This window comes from Heptranchias perlo, chromosome 13 (genome assembly GCF_035084215.1).
Source record: "Heptranchias perlo isolate sHepPer1 chromosome 13, sHepPer1.hap1, whole genome shotgun sequence".
NCBI classification, from domain to species: domain Eukaryota; kingdom Metazoa; phylum Chordata; class Chondrichthyes; order Hexanchiformes; family Hexanchidae; genus Heptranchias; species Heptranchias perlo.
The window spans coordinates 35016155-35030015 of record NC_090337.1 but is presented as its reverse complement, the minus strand read 5'-3'; the positions used below and the strand labels follow the sequence as shown (position 1 = coordinate 35030015).

Genomic DNA, 13861 nt, shown 5'->3' with positions numbered 1-13861 from the left:
TATGCAGTATTCCAGGTGCGGTCTCACCAATACCTTATATAACTGCAGCAATACCTCCCTGTTTTTATATTCTATCCCCCTAGCAATAAAAGCCAACATTCCGTTGGCCTTCTTGATCACCTGCTGCACCTGCAAACTAACTTTTTGATTTTCTTGCACTAGGACCCCCAGATCCCTTTGTACTGCAGTACTTTCCAGTTTCTCGCCATTAAGGTAATAACTTGCTCTCCGATTTTTCCTGCCAAAGTGCATAACCTCACATTTTCCAATATTGTATTGCATCTGCCAAATCTCCGCCCACTCACCCAGCCTGTCTATATCCCCTCACTCTCTACTTTCCCTCCCATCTTTGTATCATCTGCAAACTTTGATATGTTACACTCGGTCCCCTCCTCCAAATCGTTAATATAGATTGTAAAGAGTTGGGGACCCAGCACCGACCCCTGCGGAACACCACTGGCTACAGGTTGCCAGTCCGAGAATGTACCATTTATGCCAACTCTCTGCTTCCTGTTAGATAACCAATCCTCCACCCATGCCAGAATATTACCCCCAATCCAGTGATTCTTTATCTTGAGCAATAATCTTTTATGTGGCACCTTGTCGAATGCCTTCTGGAAGTCTAAATACACTACGTCCACTGGTTCCCCTTTATCCACCCTGTACGTTATATCCTCAAAGAACTCAAGCAAATTTGTCAGACATGACTTCCCCTTCGTAAAGCCATGCTGACTTTGTCCTATTAAATTATGTTTATCCAAATGTTCCGCTACTGTCTCCTTAATAATAGACTCCAAAATTTTACCCACCACTGATGTTAGGCTAACTGGTCTATAATTTCCAGCCTTCTGCCTACTACCCTTTTTAAATAAGGGTGTTACATTGGCAGTTTTTCAATCTGCCGGGACCTTTGCCGAGTCCAGAGAATTTTGGAAAATTATTACCAAAGCATCCACAATCCCTACTGCCACTTCCCTCAAGACCCTAGGATGTAAGCCATCAGGTCCAGGGGATTTATCCGCCTTGAGTCCCATTAATTTACTGAGTACCAATTCCTTAGTGACTTTAATCGTATTTAGCTCCTCCCCCCCTAGAGCCCCCTGTTTGTCCAGTGTTGGGATATTCTTAGTGTCCTCTACCATAAAGACTGAAACAAAATATTTGTTCAGCATTTTTGCCATCTCCATGTTTCCCACCATTAATTTCCCGGTCTCATCCTCTAAAGGACCTATGCTTGCCTTAGCCACCCTTTTTCTTTTTATGTAACTGTAGAAACTCTTGCTATCTGTTTTTATATTTTTTGCTAATTTATTTTCATAATCTATCTTCCCTTTCTTAATCAATCCTTTAGTTACTTTTTGCTGTCTTTTGAAGACTTCCCAATCTTCTATCCTCCCACTAAGTTTGGCTACCTTATATGTCCTTGTTTTTAGTCGGATACTGTCCTTAATTTCTTTACTTAGCCACGGATGGCTGTCATTTCTTTTACACCCTTTTTTCCTCAGTGGAATATATATTTTTTGAAATTTGTAAAATAACTCCTTAAATGAACACCACTGTTCATGTACCGTCTCACCCTTTAAACTATTTTCCCAGTCCACTTTAATCAATTCCGCTCTCATACCATCGTAGTCTCCTTTATTCAAGCTCAGTACGCTTGTTTGAGAACCAACCTTCTCACCCTCTAATTGGATATGGAATGTAACCATGTTATGGTCACTCATTCCAAGGGGATCCTTAACTAGGACATTATTAATTAATCCTGGCTCATTACACAGGACCAGGTCCAAGGTTGCTTGCCCCCTTGTTGGTTCAGTTACATACTGCTCAAGAAATCCATCCCTAATACACTCAATAAACTCTTCCTCAAGGCTGCCCTGCCCAATTTGATTTGTCCAGTTAATATGATAGTTAAAATCCCCCATAATTATAGCTGTTCCCTTATTACATGCCCCGACTATTTCCTGATTAATACTTCTTCCAGCAGAGTTGCAACTATTAGGAGGCCTATATACTACGCCCACGAGTGTTTTTTGCCCCTTATTATTCCTTATCTCTACCCAAACTGTTTCATTATCCTGATCCTTTGTCCCAATATCTTTTCTCTGTATTACAGTGATTCCTTCCCTTATTAACATAGCCACCCCACCTCCCCTTCCTTCCTGCCTGTCCTTCCTGATTGTTAAATACCCTGGCATATTTAATTCCCAGTCGTTGTCACCCTGCAGCCATGTTTCTGTAATGGCCACAAGATCATACCCATACGTCGTTATTTGTGCCGTTAACTCGTCCATTTTGTTACGAATGCTACGTGCATTCAGATAAAGAACTTTCAAATATGTTTTGTGACACTTAGTTCCTGCTTTTTCCTTTTTTAACACTTTACCTTTTACTCCATACCTTCTGTCCCTTCCTGATACGCTTTCCTCTGTCTCCCTGCTCAGCTTCCCAACCCCCTGCCACAGCTTAGGGTCTGTCTATGGTAAGATATATTTGAAAGATGTCAGATAAGCACATGAGGGAAAAAGGAATAGAAAGATATGCTGATAGGGTTAGATAAAGGGGGGGTTGGAGGAGGCTCGTGTGGAGCTTAAACACTGGCACAGACCAGTGGGGCCGAATGGCCAGTTTCTGTACTGTACATTCTATGTCAACATTTACTTACAGTACACGTTACACTTGTAGGTGGGGCTGTGATTGACATTTATTATGTTAAATGACCTATCATGGCAATTTTAGCTCCAAATCTATTAATGGAATTGTGGAGGAATGTGTTTGCCTTTAGAACAGAGTCTTAGGGTTGAAAAGTGAATGTATTGTAAACTGTATTGATTCTTTAAAATGCTCTAAACACAATCTGAATAAGACTGCAACATGAATTTTAAAGTCAGCCTATCAGAGAATCTATACATTCTGATAAAGAGGCACAAATTCACTGCCCGACTTTAAACTCTACCTCAGGCTCCCATGTCTATCCAGTTCCCAGCCAAAGAAAGCAAGGTTAGTCAGCTAGAGCTATCCACTATGTTATGAGACTTATTTCAGTCAATACAACTTACACTGTAATTCCCAGAAGAGTAAAGTATTCAGGGTACACTCAGTTACCTTATATCTATATCATCTATCTATAACATGTAAGATTTTTAACGTCTTTGTGCACTTCCTGTCAACTTTTTCCATTATAAATTCCTTTGTCTTCATTTATAATGGAAACTGACTATATAAATTTGTCACACTATATTTATACCTCCCCCAGTGGATGAGCTTCAGTATCACCACTGGTGGCAGGGTATAATTACAGTGTGACAAATTTATATAGCCAGTTTCTATTATAAATGTGGAAATAAATAGAAATATATAAAAATGGGGACTAAATTACAATGTGCACCCTAATCCAATTATCCCCAACTATTCACCTGAAGACTACACTTGGCCTTGACTCCTGGTGTGTAATGCTACGGGAGATTGATTAGTAATGTATAAAATAACATGAATATTTTGTAGTGAAGCACATGTTTTTCAACAAATATTTAACCTATGGAAATGACATGTAGTGTAAAACATGTTAATTGCATCACTTACCAGTCCCTATGATATAAACTCCATCATCCAATGAAAACAGGACTACTATGCTACATGACTCCATGGCATTATGACATGAATACATCGCTATTCAAAAGGTTTACTCATAAAATTGCACTAAGAATTACAGACGATGACTAAGTGATAGCAATAACAGGGAGGAAGCAGGTAGGATGTCACTTTCAAGTCTCTCTCACCCTTTACAGATATCAGATTTGGCGAATAAGTTGTTTTGATGCGTATGGTAGAGCCTATTTGTTAACAACTCTGCATTTTGGACTCAATGGCCACGTTCACAGATTGAAATCTGTGCAGCTCCCAGCTTCTACCTGCTACTGTATACTTCAGGGGATTGAGTGCCACTTCATGCTGTGGGTGGGAATTCTTGTGATAGATTTGCAAGATTAGGGAGTGGGGAGAGCTGGGAGTGATGCTAAGGGCATGGAAGAACAGGAGGCAGTGTTGAGGGGGCAGGGGAAGGAAAATGTCAGCATGAACTGATGGGATGGTGGGGTGGGGAGAGGAGGAAAGAGTACTAGCGTGGAATGGGGGCTCAGAAGGTAAATGCCACCTTGCAAAATTGTCACAAAAATTCCCACTTTGGGAGGCCCTCTGCGGATGTGAAACGAGCTATATAAATGCAAGGGTTTTTTTGAAACTGTGCCTTGGGTTTTGCTAGTTTTCCAGGTTGGTACACATGGATAAGCTTTAGTCCTTTCTCACCTTAGACCCAGATTTGGCCTCCTCTACCAAACAGAGTGTCAACAATGTTGCCTCTTCTACAAACATAAATATATTTAGAATACCGAATAATTAAAATCGAGAAGCACTTTCGCGCTCTCTCATCCTCTGGATACATTTCTTCTTCTCTACGCTCTAGTTTTCATGCCAGAGCATCTGTCACAATCCTAAACGCTGCGCTTGCGCACATCCAGTAATCAAACGGTTGTGCGCGTGAACGCGTTTCTTCAACCTGCTGCGTGCGACGCGGTGGAACTTGGGACGGTTGGTAACGCGGCCGTTCGGTTCTGTGAGGCTGCACTTTTGAGTTGAGTTGAGCCTTATGCTAAGGTACGAAAATGCTGCAATTGACGAGAGGGTCTTGAGATGGAAATGTGTTATTTCGCGGTTCCGCTGTGTGTCCTTCGGCTGCTTACTGACCTACCAACTGCTCTGTACAATTCAGGCCCAAATCAGGCCTCGTAATAAAACAACACGTTAAGTGAAACTAAAGAATTGCTGGGAGAATCAAGAATGCTATAATCTACAGAGAAAAGTTATACATTGCACTCAATTTAATAATTTGTCTAGAGCTTCATTAACCCCGCAGCTTAAGTTATTAAAAGTAAGGTGAGGAGTGATTGCAATGCTGTGGAATAATCGCATGAGCTTGGACACACTAAATATAGCTGCACCTACTGATCTAAAACTAGTTTCTGTTTTGAGTCGGCAGTCACCGTGTACACGGGAGCTACACCGCTACCCAGGTTTATTTCATTTTTGAACGATTCTAAAGCTGGTTCTGGGCTCCCAGAACTTTCACGTACAGTGAGCATCGGAGTTACGATGCACAGACGTTCATTCGCACGTAACTATGAAAGTCAGTAAAAGTGAAAATCAAAACTTGAGACTTTTGTTGATTATATGCTCAATATACTTTGTTGTTGAGTTGCAGTTTTGGGTCCTGATGCAGTCGAACTCTGGTTGACGGGATATCTGCTGCTTGTTATAAGCTGGCAAATGGGTTTGAATTCTCAACAGCCAAGGGGGTTCATTCCTACTTTAATGCATTACTGGGACATTTAGCCACTGGGTTGCTGCAAAGTGGTTTTCCCATTTTTGCTTCACTATGGAACAAAAGTAATAGTATAACATCAATAATGAAGTGACTAACAAGTGTTTGGACCAAATAGTATTGTAATTGACAATGAAAGTATATTATATCAACATTACTTAATCCTAATAGGGGTACCCAAAAAAGAACATAATTATGAGCTTTTGTCATTACACTACCTGTGCCTTGAGTAGATATAAACCATGGAGCCATCACAAGGTACTTAGAGAAGCTTCCACCACCCTTTCAGGCAGTGCATTCCAGATCATAACAACTCAGTGTTAAAAAAATACTTCTCATCTCCCCTGTTTCTTTTGCCAATTACCTTAAAACTATGTTCTCTGGTTATTGACCCTCCTGCCAGTGGAAACAGTTTATCCTTATATCAAAACCTTCTTCATTTTGAAAAGCTCTGTTAAATCTCCCCTTAACCTTCTCTGCTCTAAGGAGAGCAATCCTAGCTTCTCTAGTCTCTCCACATAACTGAAGTCCCTCATCCTGACATAATTCTAATAAGTCCCCTCTGCACCCTCTCCAAGGCTTAACATTCTTCCTAAATTGGACACAATACTCCAGCTGAGGCCTAATCAGTGATATTGACCAGCTCCAGGTTTGAAAACATCAGGAATTGGGTAGGTAGGGAATCAAGAGAGCAGGAGGTTGGTCTCATTCAAGAGCAAAACCTGGTGAGGGTTGTGGAGAAAGCAACAGAAAGATAAATTGAGAAGAGCCTGGGATTATCCTTACGCTCCAAGTTGAACCTGGAATAGTAGGATAATTTGGTCATAGAGAGGGAGGCACAGATTGCTTGAGATGGTAAAGCCAGATCTAATAGTGAATGATTAACAGTGCTGACACTTAAGTGTCTGCAAAACCAAAACCATCCTCTCCACTTCCATCTGTACTTATATACTTCTTGCCTTGAGTTCATCCCCTCCAGGATTGTCACAAATCAAGAGGTGTGCAGAACTTCAGTTTACTGCTTGTTTCCAAGCTGAACTTCCTGCTGCATCTCCATTCTGTTAGCAGAATTGTTTTCTTCCACCTCCCCAACATTGCCCAACTTCTCCCTACTGCTGTCAAAGCTTTGGTCCATACTTTTATGACCGTCAAAATTCAATTTCCTTAATGCTCTTGTAGTTGGCCTCCATTCTGCACAAATTACAATTTGTTTAGAATGCTGTGGCCTGAATTCTCTCACTCAAGATGCTGTATTTCCATCACCCCCACCATTTTCAAATTATTCTGGCTCCCTCTGTTTCAGCGATTCAATTTTCAAAATAGTCATTCTTGCTTTCAAATACCTTCATGGCCTTGCTGTGCACTATCTTAATGATCTCCATCCATATGACTTTGTATGCATCTTCTGTTCCTCCTAACACTAGGTTATTCCTTCAGTCTCGTACTTCTGTTCCATCATCGGCAGTCTCTTCCATCCACAATGCCCCTACATTCTAGAGTTCCCTTTCCTTTGTCACTTTCCTCCCTGCTTTCATTACCTCCGCGAGGGCAATTAGGGATGAGCAATAAATGCTGGCCTTGCAAGCGACGCCCACATCCCATGAACGAATAATAAAAAAAAATCCCCAGAAAATCCTCCTCCCATCACGTAATCTTTTCCATTTTCCCTCCTGCTCAGCTCCACCGTTTTATCTTCTCAACATAAATTGCCCTGACATCGTTGTCTACATGAGTGTGCTATAAAAATATGTATTTTGCTTCATTACTTTTGAGAATAAATAATTTATGCAAAACTTTCCATTAGCAGATTAACTTGGTGGGAGAGGGTCCAGTAAAAAGTTGATTGTATGTGTTCTGTGGAAGGAACGGGCTTTTAGGCTGAATAGACTTTTCTTGTTCTTGTACTTTCTAATTATGCTCTTAAAAAGTGTTCTTGATTTTACTTCTACTCACCCTGTCTTTCATTTCTCCATTCTTTATATGCTTTTACAATGTATTTAACCCTGTGTTTTTTTCAATGAATATAACCTATTCTAACATTTCCATTTCCTTTTTGTGTTTTAAAAAGTTTTTTACTGAGCCTTTGCGCTGAAATTTTGGTACTGAAACACACCTCAAAAATATTGGCCTCTGGCTGAGCGTAGGCTCCAAAAACATTTTTTTTTAGCCATTTGAGGCTAGAAGTCTAATGGTGGTGATCAGGTCAACGGTTGATGTATGTTAAAAGCATCAAACCAGGATGTGCTACCCAAGAGCAAATCCTATCTGTAGTAGCAGCCAAATTGTACCCAGATAAGATGATTGTGACGCTCCAAAACCTGAACCTAAAAATAGATTTTGTAGAATTGTTTAAATCTAGTCATTTTTAAAAAATAATTTACCTTTAGTAACACTATTGAGCTTTGTATACAGTTAAACCATGGCAGACACAAGTTCATCTCCACTGAAGCACTTTGTACAGGCTAAAAAGAAGATTAATACAATCTTTGATCAGCTGTTGGAATATGTTAATGAAGGGGCAAGCTTTATTGAAGGTAAGACATCAATTACCAGTGTTTTTGTAGATGTTAAACAATAGTTGTCAACTCATTACAAAAGATAACAGCTGTTGAACCACATATCCTAGGCACAATAACCTACAGCTGTGTTGTTCATAACATTGTGAGTGGTTTATGGTAATTGAACAGTAGACAATAAATGTGTTTAGTTTGTACTGTGGGATTGCTCTGGCACAAAGGTTGGAACAGTGGCAAGTGCTGTCTGTGGACTGTTGTAACTTCTCGACTCCTCCACTGCCTCGGTGTTGTCATGCTGCTCGTCCGACATCCAGTACTGGATGAGCAGAAATGTCCCCCAATTAAACATTGGGAAGAGCGAAGCCATTGTCTTCGGCCCACGCCACAAACTCCATTTCCGATTCCATCTCCCTCCCTGGCCACTATCTCAGGCTGAACCAGTCTGTTTGCAACCTCGGCGTCCTATTTGGCCCTGAGTTGAGCTCCTGACCCTATATCCTCTCCATCACTAAGACTGACTACTTCCACCTCCATAATATAGCCTGTCTCCAACCCTGCCTCACCCCATCTGCTGCTGAAACCCTCATCCATGGTTTTGTTACCTCCAAACTCACTACTCCAATGCTCACCTGGCCAGCCTCCCACCTTCCACCCTCCATAAATTTGAGCTCATCCTCTGCTGCCTGTATCCTAACTTGCACCAAGTCCCGTTTACCCATCACCCCTCTGTTCGCTGACCTACATTGGCTCCTGGTCCACCAATGCCTCAAATTTAAAATTCTTATCCTAGTGTTCAAATTCCTCCATGGCCTCACCCCTCCCTATATCTGTAATCTGTGACAACTCTACATTCATCCAATTCTGGTCTGTTGTGCATCACCGACTTCTCTCGCCCCACCATTCGTGGCCCTGCCTTCTGCTGTCTAGGTCCCAAGCTATGGAATTCCCTCCCTAAACCTCTCCACCTCTCTCTCCTTTTAAGATGCTCCTTTAAAACCTACTTCTTTGACCAAGCTTTTGCTCACCTGTCCTAATGTCTCCTTCTTTGGCTCAGTGTCAATTTTTGTCTGGTTACCCCTCTGAAGTGCCTTGGGACATTTTACTATGTTAAAGGCATTATATGAATGCAAGTTGTTTTTGTTAAATCTCTCCATGATGGTTTGAATCTTTTAGAATCCCATCAGAACGAAGGACTGGAGAAGATAACAACCCAACAGCAGTTGTCAGAGATAGAAATGTTTGCTACTAAAGTAGCTGGAATCAGTGAGGTGCTGGCACGTAGGCACATGAAGGTGGCCTTTTTCGGGAGGTGAGAGGCAAGCTATTCTTACACTATTACTTATACTATTGATAATGATTAACTGATTTATTGCCTAGTACAAACATGGATCATATTTTTCACTGGAGCAAATATGCACCTCTGACTAGCAGCAAATGATCTTTTTTAACTGAGAAACCTTGGCGAAGGTGTATGGCAGTATACCAAAATTCAGAAAGGTAGGAGCGCAGAGTAGATAAATCAAGAAATAATGATTAGGTGATGACTAGCTTGGGTTTTACAAGCTTTTGGGTTTGTAAGAGGGAAAAAAGACTTGCAGGAAATAATTAGTTTCATAGTTTTGTGGTCAAGGGAAAGAATGAGTCAGGGTAGGAGATACTTTGATAATCTTGATTTCAACACTGAGAGAATGGAGGAACAGCATGTAAGCCACAGTGTTTGGAGCTCCGGAGGATCAAAAGAAAGGTTAGCAGAGAATCACCACAGTAGTATTGATAAATAGAGAGACATTCGCACAAGAAAAGTTGTGACACAGTGCGAAAGGTTTGCGGCTAGAGATGAGAAAAGGACCACCTATCAGATGGCAAGCTTATTTCTTATATCTTGTCCAAGAGTGTGAGAGAGGTGTTAGCAGAACTTTCCCAGATACAGGAACAATATTGAAATGTATGATGGACTTGACCTTTATAGAACATTAGCAGTTGTTGAAGGAGAAAAAAATGTTTTTTGTGAAAGGTGATGATGATGTAGTTCTATTTGAGGTTAGAGGAGAGAGTAGGGCTAAAAATGTTGATAGATGAAAAGTTAAGGGTAGAGCTATCAAAGTGATGGTAGAGTCTAGTTAGACTTGCGAGGGACATGAAGACTCTAGCATTGAAGAAGTGAAAGCAACAATGTTTCATTGAAGTCCTTAAAGGAGATCCAAATGGAAAAATGGACTGCCTAAAATATTGCTGTGATGATCTTGAACCCTAGGTAATGCTAGGCAGGATACTATATCTATGCCAGAACCTGTAGCAGTAACGTTTTATTTTCTTCTAGTCTGGAACCACTGACCATACTTTTTGAAAATAGTTATGAATTCTGCAGTCGCTCTCTTCCCGTTCCTGTCTTTAACACCATTCTAATACTGAAATAAGTTGTTGACCATTGGGGTACTGTTTTCTGTATTCAGACATTTATTTAGGAGTTTTCTGGATAACTGATTTTGGAAGAAACCACTTTTTGAAGTTATTCTGTTTTGAATTTGTCACAGAACAAGTAATGGAAAGAGTACTGTGATCAATGCTATGCTATGGGACAAGGTACTGCCCAGTGGCATTGGACACACAACCAACTGCTTCCTCAGCGTTGAAGGAACAGATGGGGACAAAGCTTATTTGATGACTGAGGACTCTGAGGAAAAGAAGAATGTGAAAGTAAGGACCTGTGTGTGGAGCTACATGGTACTGGGAATGTGTGGGTGTTGAGAGATTGGTAGGAATTAAATCAAATATTGTCAAAGTTGAATTTTAAAAAAATGCAACTTTTTAGATATGTCTTGTGAATATGCCACTATTTATATAGTAGTTTTCTCTTATTTCCTCATTTTGCAATTTTACATCTCCACCTACGATTACACATGAAGAGTGGTTATCTGGGCGAGGTGTTAGGCTGCCAGTACCTGTAGAATTGCACACCAACATATGCCATAGCATTTACAGATGAATAGAAGAATGTGGCTTCTGTATTGCCCCCAGCACAGCTTTTCTTCCCTCTCCCATTCTCACCCTCCCCCCCCACCCCACCTCTTCCCCCCGCCCAATGTAGCTGCTCTCTTGACCTGATATGTTAGCTGTACAGTATAACACCCATCTCGATTACCAGCCAATCTTTCAGAGCACATTGGTTGGCTCCCCAATATGCACTCAGACCCCCTCGCCAGTGCCGAGCCACCGCCGCCCCCACTCCCCACCCAAGATTACTCAGCCCCAGTGACTGTTCCCAAACCTGACCCCCATGCTTTCCTCCTGGCTCTGGCTTCAGTCCCAGTTTCACTCCCTTCCAGCCTGAGTCTCCAGCTCCCCGTTTTCACTCTCGTCTATGTATGTCCCAGCGGCCTCTGGTCAGCTACCCTGCCTGATACCTATGCTCACCTCTAACCCAGTGTATATTGGCTACTGATCTATTGTGCACCCTGGGCTTTAAAAAAAAGTGAGAAATAGAACTTGAGTACAGAAATGAGAGGACCATAAAGAGACATTGGCAAACATACAGAAGAGTGTGGAGTTGCAACAAATGAGACTAGTGCAAGGGTCACAAAGAAAAATAATCAGACAAATAGGGACAAAGACATTTACAAAGGTTTAGTGGCAGAAAGGCTGAGATGGAGATAGGCAGTATTATGAAGTTGGAAGTAAGCAGTCTTGGATATGGCGGTTGATTTTGCAATGATGGAAGGTTGGCAGCGGGGGGTGCGGTGAAGGGTGATTGACAGGCTGGCTGCTGTCAGAGGGGTAGGGGGTGGAGGAGGAGAGAGAAAGAGAGAGTGCGCGAGACGTCATCCGGCGCTGGAATGGAAGATTGGGTGGGGGGAGAGAGTGGAAGATGGGGGGCGGGTGGGGGAGTGTGGAAGATGGGGGGTGGTAGGGGAGAGTGGAAGATGGGGGGTGGTAGGGGAGAGTGGAAGATAGGGAGAGTGGAAGATCGGGGAGGGGGGGGGAAGAGAGGAAGATCGGGGAGGGGGGGGGAGAGTGTAAGATCGGGGAGGGGGGGGGAGAGTGGAAGATCGGGGGGGGGAGGGTGGAAGATCGGGGGGGGGAGGGTGGAAGATCGGGGAGGGTGGAAGATCGGGGAGGGTGGAAGATCGGGGAGGGTGGAAGATCGGGGAGGGTGGAAGATCGGGGAGGGTGGAAGATCGGGGAGGGTGGAAGATCGGGGAGGGTGGAAGATCGGAAGATCGGGGAGGGGGGGAAGAGTGGAAGATCGGGGAGGGGGGGAAGAGTGGAAGATCGGGGAGGGGGGGAGAGTGGAAGATCGGGGAGGGGGGGAGAGTGGAAGATCGGGGAGGGGGGAGGGAGAGTGGAAGATCGGGGAGGTGGGGGAGAGTGGAAGATCGGGGAGGGGGGGGAGAGTGGAAGATCGGGGAGGGGGGGGGAGAGTGGAAGATCGGGGAGGGGGGGGGAGAGTGGAAGATCGGGGAGGGGGGGGAGAGTGGAAGATCGGGGAGGGGGGGGGGAGAGTGGAAGATCGGGGAGAGTGGAAGATCGGGGAGAGTGGAAGATCGGGGAGAGTGGAAGATCGGGGAGAGTGGAAGATCGGGGAGAGTGGAAGATCGGGGGGGGGAGGGTGGAAGATCGGGGAGGGTGGAAGATCGGGGAGGGTGGAAGATCGGGGAGGGTGGAAGATCGGGGAGGGTGGAAGATCGGGGAGGGTGGAAGATCGGGGAGGGTGGAAGATCGGGGAGGGTGGAAGATCGGGGAGGGTGGAAGATCGGGGAGGGTGGAAGATCGGGGAGGGTGGAAGATCGGGGAGGGTGGAAGATCGGGGAGGGTGGAAGATCGGGGAGGGTGGAAGATCGGGGAGGGGGGGAGGGTGGAAGATCGGGGAGGGTGGAAGATCGGGGAGGGTGGAAGATCGGGGAGGGTGGGAGGGTGGAAGATCGGGGAGGGGGGGGGGAGGATCGGGGGGGGGGGGGGGGGGGGGAGAGTGGAAGATCGGGGGTGACGAGGGGAAGATCGGGAGGAATACACCGGATATCGGAGCAGGGTGCAACGGTAGGTTCATTTTGTGTTTTAGCTTCCTTCTATGGTGTTTTATGTAATTTATTTAGTTTCTTTTTCCCTGATCCGGCCAGGCGTGAATCAGAAGCGGTGGGCAAGCCGCCCAGGTAAGTTAAAAATCGTTCTAATCCCTTCATCTGTCACAGGTAAAGTACCTCAATGAGGTACATTTGGCTCTTTAACCGTCATCCCACCAGCTTTAATTGCCGGCAGGACTTCCATTTTCGGGTCGCCAGCGTGCACACAGGTGGGTCCCTGGGAAACTCAGAAGTCAGCGGGTTGGAGTCGGTTTCTGAACCTGAACAGGATTTCCGCGATTTTCAGAGCCCCCCCACCCCCAACGCACCCGCAATTGCCCTCTAAGATTAAGCCTATGGTGTTTAAAGCTCAACTTGTGGTTGAACAGGGCACTAAGATTGCAAACATCTTGAGACATTGGACAGGATGGAATTGTTGGTAAGGGAGTGGAGTTTATGGTAGGAGCCAAAGACCATGCCTTTGGTCCTTCCCAGTTTTGAACTGGAGTAAGACTCATTCAAGACTGCATGTTGAAGCACAAAGGCAGTTATTGGGTTGAGCAAAGGTGGTGGAGAGGTAGAGGTCGGTGTTGTCAGCATACATGTGAAAGTTGGTCCTGTGCCTGTGAATGATGTTCCTGAGGAGCAGCATGTAGATGAGGAAGAGGAGGGGGCCAAAAATAGATCTTTGGGGGACCCAAGGTGACAGTATGTGGGAGAGAGGAGAGGCCTTTGCTGGAGATGCACTGGCTAAATTTGAATAGGTAAGAATGGAACCATGTCAGGGTAATCTCACAGAGCTGGATGAAGGAAGTATGCTTTTGTCCCCATTAAAACCATTAATCTCTCCCACCCTGTTTGTTCCCCCTGGTACGGCCCTCATCTCCGCTCCCTTAAGTCCAAGGGACGCA

General features: G+C 44.1%; 1 protein-coding gene across 2 annotated transcripts in view; it reads left to right on the top strand.

Annotated features, from left to right (window-relative positions):
- The window catches only part of LOC137331491 (mitofusin-2-like), an 82193-nt gene that overhangs the window by 13686 nt on the left and 54646 nt on the right, over positions 1–13861 (top strand). Inside the window, exons 1-4 of one of the 2 annotated variants that reach the window (XM_067995312.1) lie at positions 4538–4653; positions 7790–7911; positions 9067–9202; positions 10428–10590. In XM_067995312.1, the coding sequence (XP_067851413.1) occupies positions 7797–7911; positions 9067–9202; positions 10428–10590 (414 nt within the window). In that variant the 5' untranslated portion in view covers positions 4538–4653; positions 7790–7796. Of the gene's footprint in view, positions 1–4537; positions 4654–7789; positions 7912–9066; positions 9203–10427; positions 10591–13861 lie in introns of those variants that run through there. The other variant, XM_067995313.1, reaches the window with a different exon arrangement.